The sequence below is a fragment of the Hemitrygon akajei genome, chromosome 28 (assembly GCF_048418815.1).
Source record: "Hemitrygon akajei chromosome 28, sHemAka1.3, whole genome shotgun sequence".
In the NCBI taxonomy this organism is placed as follows: domain Eukaryota; kingdom Metazoa; phylum Chordata; class Chondrichthyes; order Myliobatiformes; family Dasyatidae; genus Hemitrygon; species Hemitrygon akajei.
Genome location: NC_133151.1, coordinates 52,573,526 through 52,597,966, shown reverse-complemented (window position 1 = coordinate 52,597,966; position 24,441 = coordinate 52,573,526). Strand labels below are relative to the sequence as shown.

At 46.9% G+C, this 24,441-nt stretch overlaps 1 protein-coding gene across 1 annotated transcript; it reads left to right on the top strand.

Moving 5' to 3' along the window:
* The first annotated feature begins 630 nt into the window (after window positions 1-630).
* On the top strand, window positions 631-23,636 carry tmed10 (transmembrane p24 trafficking protein 10). The gene is made up of 5 exons (XM_073031606.1): window positions 631-1,152; window positions 7,907-8,027; window positions 9,229-9,302; window positions 9,802-9,928; window positions 22,161-23,636. Exons 1-5 carry the CDS (start codon window positions 646-648, stop codon window positions 22,280-22,282), a joined length of 951 nt encoding a protein of 316 aa, XP_072887707.1. The 5' UTR covers window positions 631-645; the 3' UTR covers window positions 22,283-23,636.
* The last annotated feature ends 805 nt before the right edge of the window (window positions 23,637-24,441 follow it).

The window sequence follows — 24,441 nt, the reverse complement described above, 5'->3', positions numbered from 1 at the left end:
GTTCTAAGAGTTAACTTGCAGGTTGAGTCAGTGGTAAGGAAGGCAAACACAGTGTTAGCATTCATTTTAAGGGGTCTAGAATACTAAAGCAAGGATGTAATGATGAGGCTTTATAAGGCATTGGCCAGAGTCCAGAGGAGACGCACGGAAATGTTTCTGGGAATGAAAGTTTATATATGAGGAGTGTTTGTATCTGTACCCACTGGAGTTTATTAGAATGAGAGGGGTTCTCATTGAAACCTCTCAAATACTGAAAGCCTAGATCGAGTGGATATGGACAGGAAGGTTTCCTGTGGTGAGAGAGTCCAGGACCAGAGGGCACTACCTCAGGATAGAGGGACGTCCATTGAGAACAGAGACAAGGAGGTATTTCTGTCGCCTTGAGGGTGATGGATCTGTGGAATTCATTGCCACAGGTTGTTGTGGACAAGGGGAAGGGGAGAGGGGGACAGTCCTCGCCGAGGTTGGTGGTAAAGGGTGTCAAAGGAAGATAAAAAGGGAGAGGGCAGGCGAATGGGGTTAAGAGGCTATCAGCCGTGATGAAATGGCGGAGCAGGCTCTATGGGCCGAACGGCCTAAGCCTACTCATCTGTCTGATGGTTTAAAGAGGCCTTTGCAAGCAGAATCCCAAGACATCCTATTCATATGCCTCAGCATCTAACAAACCCAATCTCTGTTCACACGCTTGATGGCGCGAAGCCCGGACTCGGGAGGAACCGCCATCTCCGCCAGCCTCTGGTCCTCCAGCATCCCAGAGTGCCCGCAGCCGAACCGCCATCTCCGCCAGCCTCTGGTCCTCCAGCATCCCAGAGTGCCCGCAGCCGAACCGCCATCTCCTCCAGCCTCTGGTCCTCCAGCATCCCAGAGTGCCCGGAGGCTGCGGGACGTAACGCGCCAATCGGACGGCGCCACGTCCGCTGGACCACGAAGCCGGAAGCCGGGAGTCCGGAGCGCCCCGTCATGCCGCCGCCGCCGCCGCCGCCGCTCGCCGTCCCGCTGCTGCTCCTCGGCCTGGTCCTCGGCGCCCGCGCCATCTCCTTCCACCTGCCCTCCAACTCCAGGAAGTGTCTGCGGGAGGAGATCCACAAGGACGTGCTGGTGACCGGCGAGTACGAGCTCAGCGAGCAGCCGGGCGGCCGCACCGACCTGAAGGTGGGGGGAGGGGAGGGGCCGGGCCGGGTCGTTATCGAAGTGTCTCGGCCCGAAACGTCCATTCATATTCATTTCCATTGATCTGCCTGAGTCGCTCCAATATTTTGTGTATGTTGCTTCGGATTTCCAGTGTTTACCAACGTGCAGGGCTGCGCAAACTTCTGAGGCAGATGTGAGTGTGAGTGTGTCTGTGTGAGTGTGTGTCTGTGAGTGTGTGTGAGTGTCTGTGTGTGTGTGTGTGAGTGTCTGTGTGTGTGTCTGTGTGTGTGTGTGTCTGTGAGTGTGTGTGAGTGTCTGTGTGTGTGTGTGTGAGTGTCTGTGTGTGTGTGAATGTGTATGTGAGTGTGTGTGTGTGTCTGTGTGTGTGTGTGTCTGTGAGTGTGTGTGTCTGTGAGTGTGTGTGTCTGTGAGTGTGTGTGTCTGTGAGTGTGTGTGTCTGTGAGTGTGTGTGAGTGTCTGTGTGTGTGTGTGTGAGTGTCTGTGTGTGTGTGAATGTGTATGTGAGTGTGTGTGTGTGTCTGTGAGTGTGTGTGTCTGTGAGTGTGTGTGAGTGTCTGTGTGTGTGTGTGTGAGTGTCTGTGTGTGTGTGAATGTGTATGTGTGTGTGTGTGTGTGTCTGTGAGTGTGTGTGTCTGTGAGTGTGTGTGAGTGTCTGTGTGTGTGTGTGAGTGTCTGTGTGTGTGTGTCTGTGTGTGTGTGTATGTGTGTGAGTGTCTGTGTGTGTGAATGTGTATGTGTGTGTGTGTGAGTGTGTGTGAGTGTCTGTGTATGTGTGTGTGTCTGTGTGTGTGTGTGTGAGTGTCTGTGTGAGTGTGTGTGTGTGAATGTGTATGTGTGTGTGTATATGTGTATGTGTGAGTGTGTGTGTATGTGTGAGTGTGTGTGTAAGTGTGTGTGTCTGTGTGAGTGTGTGTCTGTGAGTGTGTGTGAGTGACTGTGTGTATGTGTGAGTGTGTATGTGTGTGAGTGTCTGTGTGTATGTGTGTGAGTGTCTGTGTGTGTGTGTGTGAGTGTGTGTGTGTGTGTGTGTGTGAATGTGTATGTGTGTGTGTATATGTGTATGTGTGTGTGTGTATGTGTGAGTGTGTGTGAGTGACTGTGTCTGTGTGTGTGTGTGTGAGTGACTGTGTATGTGTGTGTGTGTGTGAGTGACTGTGTGTATGTGTGAGTGTGTATGTGTGTGAGTGTATGTGTGTGTGTATATATTCATTCCTAACACTTCTGCAGCCCTGTAGGTAGCAAAGAAGCTCGCTCGATGACTTTTAAGCTTGTTAGGGAATATTCTGGAGTTACGGGTATGTCGCAGGAAGAACCAGGCTTAATGGGAATTGAAGCTACAGTCCTGTGCAAAAGTCTTGGGCACCCTAGCTATATATACGTGTACCGTATACAACCCTGAGATTCTTTTTTTTTTTCGCGGACATGCTCAGTAAATGCAATGACCATAATGGAATCAACTGGGCAGTGTACCAGAAAGAAAAGATGGTAAAAAAAAAAAAAAAAAATTAGCAGTAAATATCGAGAACATGAGATGAAGAGTCTTTGAGAGTGAGCCCATAGGTTGTGGGAACATTTCAGTGATGGGGCGACTGAAGTTATCCCCTCTGGTTCAGGCGCCTGATGATTGAGGGGTAATAACTGTTCCTGAACCTGGTGGTGTGAGTCCTGAGGCTCCTGTACCTCCTTCCCGATGGAATCAGTTCAGAGTTGAGGTTATCCTCACTGGTTCAGGAGCCTGATGGTTGAGGGGTAATAACTGTTCCTGAACCTGGTGGTGTGGGACCTGGGGTTCCTGTACCTCCTTCCCGATGGAATCAGTTCAGAGTTGAGGTTATCCTCACTGGTTCAGGAGCCTGATGGTTGAGGGGTAATAACTGTTCCTGAACCTGGTGGTGTGGGACCTGAGGCTCCTGTACCTCCTTCCCGATGGAATCAGTTCAGAGTTGAGGTTATCCCCTCTGGTTCAGGTGCCTGATGGTTGAGGGGTAATAACTGTTCTGAAAACTGGTGGTGTGAGCCCTGAGGCTCCTGTACCACGTTCCTAACGGCAGCAGTCAGAAGTGAGCATGACCTGGGTGGTGGGGGTCCCCGATGATGGATGCTGCTTTCCTTCTACTGCACCCCATGTAGATATGCTCAGTGATTGGGGGGGCTTTACCCGTGATGGACTGGGCCATACCCATTGCTTTTTGCAGGAATTTCTGTTCAAGGGGATTGGTGTTCCCGTACCAGGTTCTGATGCAGTCAGTCAATATACTCCCCACCACAAAAGTCTGTCTGAGTCTCAGATGTCAAGCTGAATCGAGGAAGGGAAAGTGTTGGTAATGGGAGAAGAGGGGTCAGAAGGTGGACTGACTGCTAAATGTATTTACTTTTCTCAGCCATAAGTATCGTTCCATATGGACACGAGCCCTTTGGCCTGTGACATGTTAACGGCCTCCTCCAACTGTTGAGCAGATTTCAGCCCTTCTCCATTTGAAATAAAATCCTCCTCAAACCCCTTCATTCCCTTTCCTCAAAACATGTGATCAGTGATCAACTTGTATTGAAAAGTCTTGGGTAAATATAACCAGAGTGCACAGCACTGCCACGAGAAAAGATTTCAGGACAAGAGAGTGATAAACCTGATTCTGGTACTGGGTCTCTATTGTGAACCGAGAGTAGGGAGGGGAGACAGAAGCACCAATTGATCTGAATCTGATGACTTTTTTTACTCAGAGTTGTGGATACCCGGTATGGTGGTAGAGGCAAATGCATTAGAGGCTTTTAAAAGACGCTTGGATATGCAAGTGGTTGGAAAGAAGGTGGAGGGATATGGGCGTGGTGTAAGATCAGTTTTTGATTTGCTCTTTAGCTGGTTTGGCACAACGTTGGTACTCCACTCCCAGCCCCTGTCACCCCTCCCGCAGTACTCCACTCCCAGCCCCTGTCACCCCTCCCGCAGTACTCCACTCCCAGCCCCTGTCACCCCTCCCGCAGTACTCCACTCCCAGCCCCTGTCACCCCTCCCGCAGTACTCCACTCCCAGCCCCTGTCACCCCTCCCGCAGTACTCCACTCCCAGCCCCTGTCACCCCTCCCGCAGTACTCCACTCCCAGCCCGTCACCCCTCCCGCAGTACTCCACCCATGCCATTCCCAACATCCTTTGTTTCCACCAGATTTACAAACTTTCTGTCTGCTCCACATTGACAAATACGGCCCGTGTAAAGTCTCAGGCACCCTGATGTTATATACAGTGGGATGCAAAAGTCTGGGCAGCCCTGGTCAAAATTTCTGTTACTGTGAATAGCTAAGTGAGTAAAAGATGACCTGATTTCCAAAAGGCATAAAGTCAAAGATGACACATTTCTTCAATATTTTAAGCAAGATTACTTTTTTATTTCCGTCTTTTACTGTTTCAAAATAACAAAAAAGGAAAAGGGCCCAAAGTAAAAGTTTGGGCACCCTGCATGGTCAGTGCTCAGTAACACCCCCTTTAGCAAGTATCACAGCTTGTAAACACTTTCTGTAGCCAGCTAAGTCTTTCAGTTCTCATTTGGGGTTTTCGCCCATTCTTCCTCGCAAAAGACTTCTAGTTCTGTGAGATTCTTGGACTGTCTTGCATGGACTGCTCTTTTTGAGGTCTATCCACAGATTTTCGATGATGTTTAGGTCAGGGGACTGCGAGGGCCATGGCAAAACCTTCAGCTTGTGCCTCTTGAGGTAGTCCATTGTGGATTTTGAGGTGTGTTTAGGATCATTATCCTGTTGTAGAAGCCATCCTCTTTTCATCTTCAGCTTTTTTACAGACGGTGTGATGTTTGCTTCCAGAATTTGCTGGTATTTAATTGAATTCATTCTTCCCTCTACCAGTGAAATGTTCCCCGTGTCACTGGCTGCAACACAAGCCCAAAGCATGATCGATCCCCGTGCTTAACAGTTGGAGAGGTGTTCTATTTTAACTTCATCAGTCCACAGGACTTGTTTCCAAAATGCATAAGGCTTGTTTAGATGTTCCTTTGCAAACTTCTAACACTGAATTTTGTGGTGAGGGCGCAGGAAAGGTTTTCTTCTGATGACTCTTCCATGAAGGTCATATTTGTGCAGGTGTCGCTGCACAGTAGAACAGTGCACCAGCACTCCAGAGTCTGCTAAATCTTCCCGAAGGTTCTTTACAGTCAAACAGTGGTTTTGATTTGCCGTTCTAGCAATCCTACGAGCAGTTCTCTCGGAAAGTTTTCTTGGTCTTCCAGACCTCAACTTGACCTCCATCGTTCCTGTTAACTACCATTTCTTAATTACATTACGAACTGAGGAAACAGCTACCTGAAAATGCTTTGCTATCTTCTTATAGCCTTCTCCTGCTTTGTGGGCATCATTTATTTAAATTTTCAGAGTGCTAGGCGGCTGCTTAGAGGAGCCCATAGCTGCTGATTGTTGGGACAGGTTTGAGGAGTCAGGGTATTTGTAAAGCTTTGAAATTTGCATCATCTGGCCTTTCCTAACGATGACTGTGAACGAGCCATAGCCCTAACAAGCTAATTAAGGTCTGAGACCTTGGTAAAAGTTATCTGAGAGCTCAAATCTCTTGGGGTGCCCAAACTTCTGCATGGTGCTCCTTTCCTTTTTTTCACTCTAAAATTGTACAAAACAAAAATAATACGCTAATCTTGCTTAAAATGTTGAAAAGAATATTTCATCTTTAACTTTATGACTTTTGGAGATCAGTTCATCTACTCACTTAACTATTCACAGTAACAGAAATTTTTGACCGGGGGCCCAAACGTTTGCATGCCACTTTATATGCCTAAGATGTTTGCAAAGTACTGTATTTGCAACAAAAAAATGAAATGATTACATAAAAAATAAAGCTGGAGGTTAAATTTTGAATATGTAGTGAAATTTACATAACTCCCAGCATGTATTGACAATATAAACTGCACTGTAAAAATTGATTCAAGGTGTTTGCAGTGACAGAGGTAATAGATGGTGGACAGAAAGAGAAATGGTGTGAACTGAGAGTTGTTTTGTGGGTGGAGAGGAGATACATTTCTCCTGAAGTCAATGAGCTTCTCCGTGGTTTCGAGGATGTTCAGCTCCAGGTCCCTCGACGGGTGAGACAATGACACAGTTTCCTGACCTTGTTGGAGAGGGAGGAGTAGAGCGGGGTCCCACGGGCATACAAAAGGCTGGGAACTGCAGGAGTAGATGGTCCAGGAAGGGAAATTTTCTGGAAGTTGGGAGCAAATGCACAAAGGAAACATGGAGGGAGCACGTCAAGGTTTCCTAGTAAAGGTGAACTTGACAAATGTGAGGTCGGTACAGAACAGGCTAATGTGCTAAAGCATGTTGAGATCATGAAAGACGCAGTGTTGGGACTCCCAGATAAATCCCCAGGAAGTGGGAGAAGAGTTTGCTGCACTGCTGACAATCTTTGTGATCTCACTGGCCACGGGGTAGCAGCAGATGTTTGGGGGAGGCAATTGTTATTCCTTTGTTCAAGAAAGATAATCCTGGGAATTACAGACCAGTGAGTGGCGGGCAAACTGGTGGAGCGCATTCCCTAGACGGATTTACGAGCATTTGGTCAAGCGTAATCTGGTTAGGAATGGTCGGTGCGGTTTTGTGAAGAGCGTGTCTTGCCTCACGAGCCTGTCGACTTGTGTGGTGAATTGGCAGAACAAACCGAAGGTAGAGCGGTGGGTGTGGTGAATCACGTTTAATATCACTGGGATGTGTTGTGAAATATGTTATCGGCAGCAGTACTCTGAGAAATGTAATTAAGAAGTATATTTATATTTCAAGTGTCAAATTAACTAAGTAGTGCAAAAACGAGGAAAAACAGTTGTAAGGCGGTATTCACACGAGCAAATCTGCAGATGCTGGAAATTCAGGCAACACACACAAAATGCTGGTGGAACACACCAAGGGTCTCAGCCCGAAACGTCGACAGCGCTTCTCCCTATAGATGCTACCTGGCCTGCTGCGTTCCACCAGCATTTTGTGTGTGTTGGTGAGGTATTGTCCGTTCAGAAATCGGATGGCAGAGGGGAAGAAGCTGTTCCTGAATCGCTGAGTGTGTGCCTCCTCCCTGGTGGTAGCGATGAGGAGAGGGCGTGTCCTGGGTGAGGGATGCTGCCTGTTTTGAGGCATTGTTCCACGATGTGTGGATGCAACTTACTGCAGCTTTATCTGATCCTGTGCGGGTTCCCCGGCCAGTTAGAATGGCCTCTGATAATCTGTGCTGCAAGGCGGAGAATGGCAGGGGAAAGTTTGTCTTCGCCGCAGACGACTTTGACATGTTTGTGATCTGCAAAGCCCAGTGAGGATTGAAGAGTTCAGAGTTGAATCAAGTTCTGGGTCTGAGATCCTCGGGGTGGGGCGGGGGTTTGGTCAGCTGCGGCAGGAAGAACACGGAAAACCTGCAGCACAATACAGGCCCTTCGTTCCACAAAACTCTGCCGAACATGTCCCTACCTTACAAATTACACAGGCTTACCCATAGCCCTCTATTTTTCTGAGCTCCATGTACCTGTCCAGGAGTCTCTGAAAAGACCCTATCGTATCCGCCTCCACCACAGCCGCCGGCAGCCCATTCCACGCACTCACCACTCTCTGAGTAAAAAACTTACCCCTGACATCTCCTCTGTACCTACCTGAAGAACGAGGTTGGGTTGACGTTGGGAATTTGGGGTAGTTTGAGGAGGAGTGGGGTGGTGAGGTGGACCACTGCTGAGTGTAGGGTATTAATTCCTGCCTTGTCCCCTCTCCCAGGTGACGGATTCCTCCGGACACATTCTGTACTCCAAGGAGGAGGCGAGCAAGGGCAAGTTTGCCTTCACCACCGACGACTATGACATGTTCGAGATCTGCTTTGAGAGCCGGCTGCCGGCAGGTGAGTGCAAATCGGGCTGTGCAAGGTCTGTGGGTGGAGGGGGGTAGTGAAGGGAATAACGGGGAAAAAGTACAGCACTGTGCAAAAGTCATAGGCACATGTATATCACCAGGGTGCTGAGACTTTCACACTGTCCTGTATTTGTCAATGTGGAGCGGAGAGCGAGTTTGTAAATCTGGTGGGAGCAAAGGATGTTGGGAATGGTGAGGGTGGAGCGCCGTGGGAGGGGTGTGGGACAGGGGGCAGAGAAGGAGTGTCAGGGGCGGGTACAGACACACCCAGCCCTGAGACACTAGGCAAGGTCATTTGATTCCAAACAATTGGTTTATTGATCATTACAGAATGTCTCTCTGGTGCTTCCCGCTCCCTCCCCTCTCCCTTCCCCTTTTCCCAACCATGATTCCCCTCTCCCTGCCCTCTTCCCACTCTCAGTCCACAATAGAGACCCAGATCAGAATCAGGTTTATCATCACTCACACGTGTCAGGAAATTTGTTTTTTTTTATTTTTGAGGCGGCAGTATAGTGCAATACATAAATTCTTTACGGAACTGTGTGTGCATAAGACTTTTGCACAGTACTGTAGTAATTTTATGTAACGCACTGTACTGCTGTTGCAAAAAAAACAGATTTCATGACAGATGTGAGTGATGATAAGCCTGATTCTGATCTGGGTCTCTATTGTGGACTGAGAGTGGGAAGGGGGCAGGGAGAGGGGAATCATGGTTGGGAAAAGGGGAAGGGAGAGGGGAGGGAGCGGGAAGCACCAGAGAGACATTCTGTAATGATCAATAAACCAATTGTTTGGAATCAAATGAACTTGCCTGGTGTCTCAGGGCTGGGTGTGTCTGTACCCACCCCTGGCACTCCTTCTCTGCCCCCTGTCCCACACCACTCCCACGGCGCTCCACCCTCGCCATTCCCAACATTCTATGCTCCCGCCAGATTTACAAACTCACTCTCCGCTTCCACTCCACGTTGACAAATTCAGTACTGTGTGAAAGTCTCAGGCACCCTAGCGATATATTTGTGTGTCGAGGACTTTTGCAGATTACTGTACCTGTTCCTCTCGAACCATGTCCGCCTCATGTTGTGGACTGGCCTCACCGGGAGCTTTGTTGCTCGCCATCCTTGGCATTAGAGGCTGGGGCTCGACACAGTCTCCCACGTACGACAGTTTGATCGTGTCTGTTTGGTTCCCAGGTCACTTCCGGGTACCGGACCAGCTGATTGTTCTCAACACCAAGCACGGGGTGGAAGCCAAGAACTATGAAGATGTGAGTTCCCAGAGAGTTCCATCTGTTGTGTGAGTGACAGGGTGGTGGAGGGGTGCACATCGACGGGGCAAGTGCTCACAGGGTGAGGGTCTCTGGTCCAGTCGGGGTGTGTGTGTATGGACGAAGGGTGTCTTTGTAACTAGAACCTGAAGATGAGATTCTCCAGAGGATGCAGAGTCTCGGCCAAAATGTGGAATGTTTATTCATCCCAATACCTGCTGTCTGGTCTGCGTTCTTCCCAGCACTTTTGTCCGTTACTCTTTGTGTCCGTGGCTGAGTTTTACTCATGTGGGGGGTGTGAGGAGTGCAGAGGCAGCAGGGTTTCCGACCTGGGGTCCACGGACCCCTCAGTTCATGGTAGGGGCCCCTGGTTAAAGACTCTGTCGGTGCACTGGGGTCAGCTTTGCTCATGCATGGGTAATGTTTTGGGTTGTGGCTGATACTCACGTGCTCCATTCTGCTGCTGGACGGTCTCTGAGTCTCTCTCTTCGCCCGACAGATTGCAAAGGCCGAGAAGCTGAAACCCCTGGAGGTGGAGCTGCGACGGTTGGAGGACCTGTCAGAGTCGATCGTCAATGACTTTGCCTACATGAAGCAGCGGGAGGAGGAGATGCGGGACACGAACGGTGAGAGCATTATTCCCGAGACTGCGCCGTGGCGTTGCGGTCGCTGGTGTTTCGGTGTGATTCTCCTGAGCGTCCTCTCCCCTGCTCTGTAGCAGTTCTCCAATCATGCTGCAACGAGTCAGGTTTATGCCCCAAGGCGAAACAAAATCTCAGCAGCCCTGGCAGCAGTGTGGGCACACTGGAAGCAAATAAACTGGTCTCTGGCCCCAAACAATTCATCACCAGAGTCGACCCTTGCACGGTACAGAGAACTTGATCTTACCTGCCGTTTCTGAACATTGGGATGAGATTTGAAGGTTTCAGAAGGGAATTTCTGAGCTTGGAGAGCTTTGGACTGTGTAAATGGGCTACTGACAGACCAGTCAGTTTGCAGAGAGAGAGAGATCTTCGCACAGGCCTGCGGTAGAGGACTGCGCGTGAGGCGGGGAGTGGAATCCTCAGCCCCTGAGCCTGTCCAATAGGTCTGAGATTGTTAATCCCAGTGTGGATGAGAATGGGGGCTGGAGGAAGGATGAACATCGTAGGAGCCATTCAAAAGGGGGAGAGAAGAGTAGAGTGGTAATTAGGGATAGTATAGTCAAGAAATAGACAGTAGAATGGTAATTGGGGATAGTATAGTCAGGGGAATAGACAGTAGAGTGGTAATTGGGGATAGTATAGTTGGGAATAGACAGTAGAGTGGTAATTGGGGATAGTATAGTCGGGAATAGACAGTAGAGTGGTAATTAGGGATAGTATAGTCAGAGAAATAGACAGTAGAGTGGTAATTGGGGATAGTATAGTCGGGAACAGACAGTAGAGTGGTAATTGGGAATATATAGTCAGGGGAATAGACAGTAGAGTGGTAATTGGGGATAGTATAGTCGGGGAATAGACAGTGGAGTGGTAATTGGGGATAGTATAGTCGGGAATAGACAGTAGAGTGGTAATTGGGGATAGTATAGTCAGGGGAATAGACAGTAGAGTGGTAATTGGAGATAGTATAGTCGGGGAATAGACAGAGTGGTAATTGGGGATAGTATAGTCGGGAATAGACAGTAGAGTGGTAATTGGAGATAGTATAGTCGGGGAATAGACAGTAGAGTGGTAATTGGGGATAGTATAGTCGGGAATAGACAGTAGAGTGGTAATTGGGGATAGTATAGTCGGGAATAGACAGTAGAGTGGTAATTGGGGATAGTATAGTTGGGAATAGACAGTAGAGTGGTAATTGGGGATAGTATAGTCAGGGGAATAGACAGTAGAGTGGTAATTGGGGATAGTATAGTCAGGAATAGACAGTAGAGTGGTAATTGGAGATAGTATAGTCGGGGAATAGACAGTAGAGTGGTAATTGGGGATAGTATAGTCGGGAATAGACAGTAGAGTGGTAATTGGGGATAGTATAGTCGGGAATAGACAGTAGAGTGGTAATTGGGGATAGTATAGTCGGGAATAGACTGTAGAGTGGTAATTGGGGATAGTATAGTCAGGGGAATAGACAGTAGAGTGGTAATTGGGGATAGTATAGTCGGGAATAGATAGTAGAGTGGTAATTGGGGATAGTATAGTCGGGGAATAGACAGAGTGGTAATTGGGGATAGTATAGTCGGGAATAGACTGTAGAGTGGTAATTGGGGATAGTGTAGTCGGGAATAGACAGTAGAGTGGTAATTGGGGATAGTATAGTCAGGGGAATAGATAGTAGAGTGCTAATTGGGGATAGTATAGTTGGGAATAGACAGTTAAGTGGTAATTGGGGTTAGTATAGTCTGGAATAGACAGTTGAGTGGTAATTGGGGATAGTATAGTCGGGAATAGACAGTAGAGTGGTAATTGGGGATAGTATAGTCAGGGGACTAGACAGTAGAGGGGTAATTGGGGATAGTATAGTCGGGAATAGACAGTGGTAATTGGGGATAGTATAGTCAGGGGAATAGAAAGTAGAGTGGTAATTGGGGATAGTATAGTCAGGAATAGACAGTAGAGTGGTAATTGGAGATAGTATAGTCGAGGAATAGACAGTAGAGTGGTAATTGGGGATAGTATAGTCGGGAATAGACAGTAGAGTGGTAATTGGGGATAGTATAGTCGGGAATAGACAGTAGAGTGGTAATTGGGGATAGTATAGTCGGGAATAGACAGTAGAGTGGTAATTGGGGATAGTATAGTCGGGAATAGACAGTAGAGTGGTAATTGGGGATAGTATAGTCGGGAATAGACAGTAGAGTGTTAATTGGGGATAGTATAGTCGGGAATAGACAGTAGAGTGGTAATTGGGGATAGTGTAGTCGGGAATAGACAGTAGAGTGGTAATTGGGGATAGGATAGTCGGGAATAGACAGTAGAGTGGTAATTGGGGATAGTGTAGTCGGGAATAGACAGTAGAGTGGTAATTGGGGATAGTATAGTCGGTGGAATAGACAGTAGAGTGGTAATTGGGGATAGTGTAGTCGGGAATAGATAGTAGAGTGGTAATTGGGGATAGTATAGTCGGGAGTAGACAGTAGAGTGGTAATAGGGGATAGTATAGTCGGGAATAGACAGTAGAGTGGTAATTGGGGATAGTGTAGTCGGGAATAGACAGTAGAGTGGTAATTGGGGATAGTATAGTTGGGGAATAGACAGAGTGGTAATTGGGGATGGTATAGTCGGGAATAGACAGTAGAGTGGTAATTGGGGTTAGTATAGTCGGGAATAGACAGAGTGGTAATTGGGGATAGTATAGTCAGGGGAATAGACAGTAGAGTGGTAATTGTGGGTAGTATAGTCGGGAATAGACAGTAGAGTGGTAATTGGGGATAGTATAGTCAGGGGAATAGACAGTAGAGTGGTAATTGGGGATAGTGTATTCGGGAATAGACAGTAGAGTGGTAATTGGGGATAGTGTATTCGGGAATAGACAGAGTGGTAATTGGGAATAGTGTAGTCGGGAATAGACAGTAAAGTGGTAATTGGGGATAGTATAGTCGGGGGAATAGACAGTAGAGTGGTAATTGGGGATAGTGTAGTCGGGAATAGACAGTAGAGTGATAATTGGGGATAGTGTAGTCGGGAATAGACAGTAGAGAGGTAATTGGGGATAGTATAGTCGGGAATCGACAGTAGACTGGTAATTGGGGATAGTATAGTCGGGAATAGACAGTAGAGTGGTAATTGGGGATAGTATTGTCAGGGGAATAGACAGTAGAGTGGTAATTGGGGATAGTGTAGTCGGGAATAGACAGTAGAGTGGTAATTGGGGATAGTATAGTCGGGAATAGACAGTAGAGTGGTAATTGGGGATAGTGTAGTCGGGGAATAGACAGTAGAGTGGTAATTGGGGATGGTATAGTCGGGAATAGACAGTAGAGTGGTAATTGGGGATCGTGTAGTCAGGGGAATAGACAGTAGAGTGGTAATTGTGGATAGTATAGTCTAGAATAGACAGTTGAGTGGTAATTGGGGTTAGTAAAGTCGGGAATAGACAGTAGAGTGGTAATTGGGGATAGTGCAGTCGGGAATAGACAGTAGAGTGGTAATTGGGGATAGTGTAGTCGGGAATAGACAGTAGAGTGGTAATTGGGGATAGTATAGTCGAGAATAGACAGTAGAGTGGTAATTGGGGATAGTATAGTCGGGAATAGACTGTAGAGTGGTAATTGGGGATAGTATAGTCAGGGGAATAGACAGTAGAGGGGTAATTGGGGATAGTATAGTCGGGAATAGATAGTAGAGTGGTAATTGGGGATAGTATAGTCGGGTAATAGACAGAGTGGTAATTGGGGATAGTATAGTCGGGAATAGACAGTAGAGTGGTAATTGGGGATAGTATAGTCAGGGGAATAGACAGTAGAGTGGTATTTGGGGATAGTATAGTCGGGAATAGACAGTAGAGTGGTAATTGGGGGTAGTATAGTCGGGAATAGACAGTAGAGTGGTAATTGGGGATAGTATAGTCAGGGGAATAGACAGTAGAGTGGTAATTGGGGATAGTGTAGTCGGGAATAGACAGTAGAGTGGTAATTGGGGATAGTATAGTCAGGGGAATAGATAGTAGAGTGCTAATTGGGGATAGTATAGTCAGGGGAATGGACAGTGGAGTGGTAATTGGGGGTAGTATAGTCAGGGGAATAGACAGTAGAGTGGTAATTGGGGATAGTATATTCAGGGGAATACACAGTAGAGTGGTAATTGGGGATAGTATAGTCGGGAATAGACAGTAGAGTGGTAATTGGGGATAGTATTGTCAGGGGAATAGACAGTAGAGTGGTAATTGGGGATAGTGTAGTCGGGAATAGACAGTAGAGAGGTAATTGGGGATAGTATAGTCGGGAATCGACAGTAGACTGGTAATTGGGGATAGTATAGTCGGGAATAGACAGTAGAGTGGTAATTGGGGATAGTATATTCAGGGGAATAGACAGTAGAGTGGTAATTGGGGATAGTGTATTCGGGAATAGACAGTAGAGTGGTAATTGGGGATAGTGTAGTCGGGAATAGACAGTAGAGTGATAATTGGGGATAGTGTAGTCGGGAATAGACAGTAGAGAGGTAATTGGGGATAGTATAGTCGGGAATCGACAGTAGACTGGTAATTGGGGATAGTATAGTCGGGAATAGACAGTAGAGTGGTAATTGGGGATAGTATTGTCAGGGGAATAGACAGTAGAGTGGTAATTGGGGATAGTGTAGTCGGGAATAGACAGTAGAGTGGTAATTGGGGATAGTATAGTCGGGAATAGACAGTAGAGTGGTAATTGGGGATAGTGTAGTCGGGGAATAGACAGTAGAGTGGTAATTGGGGATGGTATAGTCGGGAATAGACAGTAGAGTGGTAATTGGGGATAGTATAGTCAGGGGAATAGACAGTAGAGTGGTAATTGTGGATAGTATAGTCTAGAATAGACAGTTGAGTGGTAATTGGGGTTAGTAAAGTCGGGAATAGACAGTAGAGTGGTAATTGGGGATAGTGTAGTCGGGAATAGACAGTAGAGTGGTAATTGGGGATAGTGTAGTCGGGAATAGACAGTAGAGTGGTAATTGGGGATAGTATAGTCGAGAATAGACAGTAGAGTGGTAATTGGGGATAGTATAGTCGGGAATAGACTGTAGAGTGGTAATTGGGGATAGTATAGTCAGGGGAATAGACAGTAGAGGGGTAATTGGGGATAGTATAGTCGGGAATAGATAGTAGAGTGGTAATTGGGGATAGTATAGTCGGGTAATAGACAGAGTGGTAATTGGGGATAGTATAGTCGGGAATAGACAGTAGAGTGGTAATTGGGGATAGTATAGTCAGGGGAATAGACAGTAGAGTGGTATTTGGGGATAGTATAGTCGGGAATAGACAGTAGAGTGGTAATTGGGGGTAGTATAGTCGGGAATAGACAGTAGAGTGGTAATTGGGGATAGTATAGTCAGGGGAATAGACAGTAGAGTGGTAATTGGGGATAGTGTAGTCGGGAATAGACAGTAGAGTGGTAATTGGGGATAGTATAGTCAGGGGAATAGATAGTAGAGTGCTAATTGGGGATAGTATAGTCAGGGGAATAGACAGTGGAGTGGTAATTGGGGGTAGTATAGTCAGGGGAATAGACAGTAGAGTGGTAATTGGGGATAGTATATTCAGGGGAATACACAGTAGAGTGGTAATTGGGGATAGTATAGTCGGGAATAGACAGTAGAGTGGTAATTGGGGGTAGTATAGTCAGGGGAATAGACCGTAGATTGGTAATTGGGGATAGTATAGTCGGGAATAGACAGTAGAGTGGTAATTGGGGGTAGTATAGTCGGGAATAGACAGTAGAGTGGTAATTGGGGATAGTATAGTCAGGGGAATAGACAGTAGAGTGGTAATTGGGGATAGTGTAGTCGGGAATAGACAGTAGAGTGGTAATTGGGGATAGTGTATTCGGGAATAGACAGTAGAGTGGTAATTGGGGATAGTGTAGTCGGGAGTAGACAGTAGAGTGGTAATTGGGGATAGTATAGTTGGGAATAGACAGTAGAGTGGTAATTGGGGATAGTATTGTCGGGAATAGACAGTAGAGTGGTAATTGGGGATAGTATTGTCAGGGGAATAGACAGTAGAGTTGTAATTGGGGATAGTTTAGTCGTGAATAGACAGTAGAGTGGTAATTGGGGATAGTGTAGTCGGGAATAGACAGTAGAGTGGTAATTGGGGATAGTGTAGTCGGGAATAGACAGTAGAGTGGTAATTGGGGATAGTGTAGTCGGGAATAGACAGTAGAGTGGTAATTGGGGATAGTATAGTCGGGAATAGACAGTAGAGTGGTAATAGGGGATAGTATAGTCGGGGAATAGACAGAGTGGTAATTGGTGATAGTATAGTCAGGAGAATAGACAGTAGAGTGGTAATTGGGGACAGTAGTCGGGAATAGAGTGGTAATTGGTGTTAGTATAGTCAGGAGAATAGACAGTAGAGTGGTAATTGCGGATAGTGTAGTCGGGAATAGACAGTAAAGTAATTGGGGATGGTATAGTCGGGAATAGACAGTAGAGTGGTAATTGGGGATAGTGTAGTCAGGGGAATAGACAGAGTGGTAATTGGGGATAGTATAGTCAGGGGAATAGACAGTAGAATGGTAATTGGGTATAGTGTAGTCGGGAATAGACAGTAGAGTTGTAATTACGGATAGTGTAGTCGGGAATAGACAGTGTTCTCTGTTTGAAGATAGTGTCCCGAAGGTTGTGTTGCCTCCCTGGTACCTGGGTTCAGGACGTCCCATCTGACCTGCAGAGGAATTTGCATTGGGAGGGGAAAGACCCAGTTTCCGCGGTCCATGCGGGTACCAACGACATGGGTAGAACGAGGAAAGAGGTTCTGCTGTGGGAATTTGAGCAGCTAGGGACTAAATTAAAAAGTAGAACCAAAAAGGTGGTAATCCTGGATTACTAACTGAGCCACGTACAAATTGGCATAGGGTGCAGAAGATTAGAGAGTTAAATGCATGGCTCAGGGACTGGTGTGGGAGAAGTGGGTTTGAATTCATGGGAAATTGGGGAAGGAGGGAGTTCTCCCAATGGGATGGGATCTGGATCCTAGTGAATTGCATATCTAATACTGTGGATAGAGCTTTAAATTAAATAGTGGGGGGGGGTGGGTTCAACAGATTGGAGAATTATGGATAAAGTAAAAAAAAATGCAAAGTGTGGATAAAGATAAAAGATAGGTAAAAGATTGGAGTGAAGAAAAGTCAAGTGCAGCAGAGTGAAAGGTTACAAGATTTTAAAAGCACGATGACTGTCAGGGCAAGTATTTTGCATGCTTGTAGTATTCGAAACAAGGTCAGTGACCTTGTGGCACAAATCAGTACAAGGGGGTATGATTTAGTGGCCATTACAGAGATGTGGTTGCAGGGTGGAGAGGACTGGGAATTAAATACCCAAGGATATCGGGAAGGCACGGGGGATGGGTAATGTTCTGAATTAAAGATGATATCAGGGTGTTAGTGAGAGATATAAGATCTGAGGAGCAGAATGTTGAATCCGTCTGGGTGGAGAGTAGGAACGGTAAAGGGAAAAAAGCACTGGTGGGAGTTGTCTGTCGGCCACTGAATAATAATATTACTGTGGCACAGGTCATAAACAGAGACACATCTGAGGCATGTAAGAACGGAACAGCAGTTATCACGGGGGGGCTTAACTTGCACATTGGGTGAATCAAGTTGGTCAAGGCAGTCTTGAGGAGGACTCCATAGATTGCATCCATGTTGGCTTTCTTGAACCGCATGTTACTGAATCCACAAGGGAACATGCTATCTTAGATCTGGTCCTGTGCAGTGAGACAGGTAAAAATAGTGATCTTGTTATTCGGGATCCTCTTGGAAAGAGTGATCACAGTGTGGTTGAGTTTCTCGTACGTATGGGATGAGGAAGCTAGTGCAGACTGGGAACATGGACTATATGGTGGGACAGTTGAGGAACAGTGGAAGACTTTCAAAGAGATTTTTCACGGTGCTCAACAGAAGAATGTTCCGGTTGGGGACACTAAGTGTGGGGAGAGCCAGCCTTGGATAACTGAGGAAATAAAAGAAGGCATCAAACTAAAAGCTCGTGTGTACAAAGTTACCAAGAGTGGTAGGAAACTGGAAGATTGGGAAAACTTTAAAAAGCAACAAAAGAACTGTTAAGCGAGCAATAAAGAAAGGGAAGCTAGATTATGAAAATAAGCTAGCACAAAATATAAAAACAGATCATAAAAGTTTTTATATAAAGTGGAAAAGGGTGGCTGAAGTGAATGTAGGTCCCTTGGAGGACGAGAGGGGGGAATTGATATTGGGTAATGAGGAAATGGCCAAGGCTTTGAATGAGTATTTTCTGTTGGTCTTCACGCGGGAGGAAGCACCTAAGGTGCCAAAGTGAGATGTTATGGATGCGATGGGAGGTGAGGACCTCAATACAATAGTTATCACTAAAGAGGTAGTGCTGAGCAAACCTGTGGGCTTGAACATAGATAAATCCCCTGGTCCAGGGTGCTGAAAGAACTGGCAGATGTTATAACAGAGGCTTTGGTAAAAATTTACCAAAATTCTCTGGATTCTGGGCAGGTCCCAGTGGATTGGAAGGTCACCCCACTGTTCAAAAAAGGATGTAGTCAAAAGGTAGGGAACTATAGGCCAGTTCGTTTAACATCGTAGTTGGGATAAAGTTTGAAGCTGTCATTAAAGCAAAATTAGTGAGGCATCTGGAGAGAAATGGATCCGTCAGGCAGACGCAGCGTGGATTCAGCAAAGACAGGTCCTGTTTGACAAACTTACTGGAGTTCTCTGAGGGCATAACGAGTGCAGTGGATAGAGGGGAACAGGTGGGCCTTATTTATTTGGATTTCCAGAAGGCGTTCGATAAGAAGCCACATAAAAGACTTATCCACAAGATATAGGATGACCTGACTTGGTCTAACCAAGCAGAGTCCACTGCCAAGAAGGCCCACCAGCGCCTTTACTTCCTGAGAAAGCTGAAGAAATTTGGCCTGTCCCCTAAAACCCTCACTAATTTTTATAGGTGCACCGTAGAAAGCATTCTCCTAGGGTGCATCACAACCTGGTATGGAAGTTGTCCTGTCCAAGACCGGAAGAAGCTGCAGAAGATCGTGAACACAGCCCAGCACATCACACAAACCAATCTTCCACCCTTGGACTCACTTTACACTGCACGCTGTCGGAGCAGTGCTGCCAGGATAATCAAGGACACGACCCACCCAGCCAACACACTTTTTGTCCCTCTTCCCTCCGGGAGACGGTTCAGGAGCTTGAAGATTCGTACGGCCAGATTTGGGAACAGCTTCTTTCCATATTTGATAAGACTGCTGAACGGATCCTGACCCGGAACTGGGCCGTACCTTCCAAATATCCGGACTTGACTTGCACTACCTTACTTTCCCTTTTCTATTTTCTAATTATGATTTATAATTTAAAATTTTATTATATTTACTTCGATTTGTACTTCAGGGAGCGCGAAGCCCAGAATCAAATATCACTGTGATGATTGTACGCTCTAGTATCAATTGTTTGGTGACAATAAATTAAAGAGTTGGGTGTGATGTATTAGCGTGGATAGAGGATTAGTTAACCAATAGAAAGCAGAGAGTTGGGATATATGGGAGTTACTCTGGTTGGTAATCAATGGTGAGCGGTGTGTCACAGGTTTGTTGCTGGGCCTGCAGTTGTTCACTGTATACATTAATGATCTGGAAGAGGGGACCATGTGGAGTGCATCTAAGTTTGCTGATGATACTGAATTGAGTGGAAAAGCAAAATGTTCAGAGGATGAGGAGAGTCTGCAGAGAGACATAGATAGGTTAAGTGAGTGGGCAAGGGTCTGGCAGACGGAGTACAATGTTGTTAAATGTGAGGTCATCCACTTTGGAAGGAAAAATGAAAGAGCAGATTATAATTTAAATGGTAAAAAAGATTGCATCATGCTGCTGTGCAGGAACACTTGGGAGTGCCTGTGCATGAATCACAAAAGGTTGGTTTGCAGGTACAGCAGGCTGTCGAGAAGGCAAATGGGATGTTGGCCTTCGTTGCTCCAGGGATTGAATTTAAGAGCAGGGAGGTCATGCTGCAACTATACAGGGTTCTGGTGAGGCTGCCCCTGGGGTACTGTGTGCAGTTTTGGTCTCCTTACTCGAGGAAGGATATACTGGTTTTGGAGACGGTGCAGAGGAGGTTCACCAGGTTGATTCCAGAGATGAGGGGGTTAGATTATGAGGAGAGGTTGAGTCACCTGGGACTGCACTTACTGGAATTCAGAAGAATGAGAGGAGATCTTATAGAAACAGATAAGATTATGAAAGAGATAGAGGCAGGGAAGTCGTTTCCACTGGTAGGTGAGACTAGAACTAGGGGACGGAGCCTCAAGATTCGAGGGAGTAGATTGAGGACGGAGATGAGGAGGAACTGCTTTTCCCAGAGCGTGGTGAATCTGTGGAATTCTCTGCCCAATGAAGCAGTGGAGGCTACCTCAGTAAATATATTTAAGTCAAGGTTGAATAGATTTTTGCAGAGTAGGGGATTTAAGGGTTAAGAGATGAGGCTGATACAATAGGGTCTTTTAAGAAACTCTTGCATAGGTACATGGAGCTTAGAAAAATAGAGGGCTATGGGTAACCATAGGTAATTCCTAAAGTAAGGACATGTTTGGGCCAGCTTTGTGGACTGAAGGGCCTATATTGTGCTGTAGGCTTTCTATGTTATGGGGAAAAGGCAGGGAGGTGGAGATGAGTCCATGGCCAGATCAGCCATGATCTTATTGAATGGTGGAGCAGGCTCGATGGGCCAGATGGCCGACTCCTGCTCCTAGTTCGTATGCTGAATCGGCAGGTTTTGTAAACTGGGCAGGGTTGGAAGGTCGAGCAAGCTAGGCCTTCTCTGGGCTGAAGGAGGATGAGGGTGACTCGATAGAGGTGTGTGAGATTATGAGAGACGGAGTCAGCGTCCAGTGCCGTTTTCCAGCTGGGTGACTGGAACGTGCATCGGGGTGGCGTTGGAGGCAGATGTGTGAGGGAATTTTTACAGACTCTTCTTTAGGCACATGGATGAAAGCAGAAGGGAGAGTTACGTGGGAGGGAAGGGTTAGATTGACCTTGGAGTAGGTTAAAAGATCTTGCACAGCATTGTGGGCAAATGACTTGTATTGTGTGTGAAATCCTGACATCTCTCTTACCCCCCCCCCCCCCCCCCATATTCCCCCGAGCTATCGGACATGGTGCTGGGTTATAGAGCCACTCGGAGAGGTTGTCAGCCTCGAGCATCTGTGACCAAGATCTGGGTACAGAGAACAAGGGTTGTCAGCGGGGGTGTGCTGTTGCTGAGTGAAGCCAGGTCTGCTTCTCCACACCTGCTTTTGTGAGGCCTTAGACTGGTATTGCCCGATTCCTGAATTCCCTGCCTACCTTGGTGGGGAGTGAGAGTGAGGAAAGGAACTCATCTCATATCTGAGAGACATTTCACAGCCTCAGAACAGAGATGAGACTAGTGAATATACGGAATTCACAGACAGCTGCGGGGGCGAGTCATTAAGTGTATTTAATGTGGAGCTTTGGCAGGTTGTTGATTAGTCGGGGTGTCCAAGGTTACGGGGAGTAGGCAAGAGAATGGGGTTGAGAGATAATAAATCAGCCATGATGGAATGGTAGAACAGACTGAATGCCCTCATTCTGCTCCTGTGTCTTATGGTTTTACTGAATGTATAATGTGCTGAATCATTTAATGATATTAAAATTGTAAATTAAGAAAACTAATTGGTTAAAACACTGAATATTGAAAAGTGATGTAATGCATAGAAATTGTTAATCAACTTGCCCCATTCCTGATATCAAATTTGGCGACATAGTTTCAACGGATGGGGTTTCTAATTCTCCCTGGCATCCAGCAGAGGACTGAAGACCCAGCCACGACCAGCACAACTTGGCCCATTACGCCTTTCAATCTTGGTCACCGATGGTGCGATGAGCTCTGAGAGGGATTTGCAGGACGAGTGTACGCTGGGGCAAAAGGGCTGCAGGATGATTTTGGGCGAGGGAACGTGCAGGGAGGAGGCGCAAAGGGGATACTTCACTTTGCAGCGTGGGTTCCCAGCCTTTTTTTTAATCCCAATCAGCCGAAGGCTTCATTGGCAAGGTCTGCAATGGAAAGGATTTGAAGTATAACTGGTGTTGAGTCGGGTGCTGTGTCAGTCTGGGGAAATGACTAATAAATGCACAGTTAAAAGTTTCCGTCGCAATTGACAAGCTGCTTTGTTTCTGCAGAGTCGACCAGTGCCCGCGTTCTCTACTTCAGCATCTTTTCTATGTGTTGTCTGGTTGGACTGGCCACCTGGCAGGTTTTCTACCTTCGTCGCTTCTTCAAAGCCAAGAAACTCATCGAGTAAAGCCGATCGGGGAGTGTGTGTGTGTGTGTGTGTGTGTACGTGTGTGTCTGGGTTGGAGGGGGCAATTTATCACTGTTTTGTATTAAATGGGGTGCTTTAAGTGTTCCGAGCACGTGCTGTGTGTTAATTTACAGTACTGGGGTCGATAATTGGCCCTTGGCTGGGGGCGGAGAACATTCTGAATCTTGTGAACGGACATTAAACTTCATCTACCACTTGGACTAGATCGCTCCCCACGGAAAAGATGAGCAAAGGACCTCGGGCGAAATTCTGTAGAAGCTTATTTCCGCAGGCTGAGGTTCAGCCTCAGAAACAGAACGCTGGCAAAGCCAGTGCCCGCAGAGAGGATCTGTCACCATCTCTGGTCGACAAAGAAGGGATTTTAACCAGTATTTTGTTCTTGACTCAGATTTCCAGCTGCAGATTTTCTGGAATTCCAAGTAGCTTGCAAAAAAAAGGCATTATCTTGCAGTGGGCAAGGATCTGCAGTAGTCTTTTAACAAGATAATCACCCCAAAGAGAACTAAGTTAACTTGCTGCCTCACCTGAATCTATTACAGGGGTCACTGCACCTATCAGCTGTGTATAAGTCACCTACTTTTCCCATGGGTCAAACTCTTCTGTTTAATGGCAACCCCCCCCCCCCCCGCCCCTGCTTTTAAAACTCACGTGGGTGAGTTCCTTGGCCCCACACACTCTGGAGCCAGCATGTTACTGAAGCAGGTTGGCATTTTGTTTTTTGTTGAGAGATACAGAGCACCGAGACCGGCCCTACAGCCCATCGAGTCGGTGCAAACCATCGGGCACCCATTGACGCAACCCCGTTCTGTTGAATGCAGTAGTGCACTGTGAATTTCAGCGAGGGCCTCACTACCTCTTGTCTAGAGTTACATAGGTCGAGCAGCTATCGACATGAGGCAGTCAGCTGCCCTCGTACCCTCAGCGAAATTGAGAGCCCGATTGCATTCAGCAGAATGGAATTGTGTAAATGGGTTTGCCTGGACTCGACGGGCCGATGGGCTCGTGCTAGAGATTGATTTAAAAGAGGGAATGAATTTGCAGAGCTTTCTCCTTACTAAAGTCTGGCTGCCCCTTCAATCCAGCCTAGAGTAAGAGACGTCAGGCCCCACCACCATTGGAGGTGTAGGTTGTGAGGCACTCGATGCCCGAGAGAAATCCACGCCTGAGGCTTGTTTCGCATTTTCTCTGCGGTGACGATAATGTGGTCAGTCAGTAGGAGGGAGAAGAGTCTGCGGACGTGCGACGTGCCGGGGGTCGGTCTGTGATCTTATTTCATTCATTATGGAATAGTTTTGTGCAGGAACTGTAAGAATAAATTTCTCTTTTAATTGGAGTGGTGTTTGTGAGGCTGTTTTGCGGCAGGGCCCGCGGTAGGGAGGATGATGGGAAATGGTACTAAATGGTCAGGAGCTGGGAAACATGCCCTTCAACCCATCTGGCCCATGCTTGCCATCTAAGCTGGTCCCCTCTGCCTGTGTTTGGCCCATGTTTCCTAACCTTTCCCATCCAAGCATTTGAGCACCAATTAACTGCTGTTAATCTACCAGTTCTCCGATCCTGCATCACCGAGGAGGGAATTCCAGGGGCCTTTGAGGTATTTAATGAAAGACAGCTTGAGTTGCACAAAGAGCTTTCGTGTGCCTGTATGCAGCAAGAAGCCATTGGCTTTCCGGTAAGACAGCTACGTCCTTCTCCCCAACACCGCCAAATGCCAAGGTGGGCGTTGGCAGAATGGGGGCTGATTTGCACTGGTGTTTTCAACGAATGGGAGATGGTTGAGGACCACGAGGGGATGAAGATTTTGGGAGGGGCCAAAGGCGATAATCCTTTTGAACACGTTCAGATTGTACCCAACACAGACAACTTTCCTGCTGTATCAAAACTAACGTGATCCCAGTGACCCTTCAGTTAGGATGGGGAGAGGCCGCGTAAATGGGCAAATCTCGATTTTCCAACAGCATGGAACAGTGTCACCTGTGGGGGGGAATTGTCAATATTTTTGGTGCTTTCCACTAATTCTCTGAGAGTGAATTCAGTCAAGATTTTGTGAGGTGATTTGTGAATGAGGTAAGAGCAAATTTCTGATTTGGGAGTTGCTTATATGCCAAAGTCTGGGGCTCGGGGTGTAGGGTAGGCTG

Coding starts and splice junctions, on each gene's coding strand:
- tmed10 (XM_073031606.1), top strand. CDS start 646: ATGCCTCAGCATCTAACAAACCCAATCTCTGTTCACACGCTTGATGGC. Junction 8,028..9,228: donor TGAGAGCCGGCTGCCGGCAG/GTGAGTGCAAAT, acceptor TTTGGTTCCCAG/GTCACTTCCGGGTACCGGAC. Junction 9,929..22,160: donor GGAGATGCGGGACACGAACG/GTGAGAGCATTA, acceptor TTGTTTCTGCAG/AGTCGACCAGTGCCCGCGTT.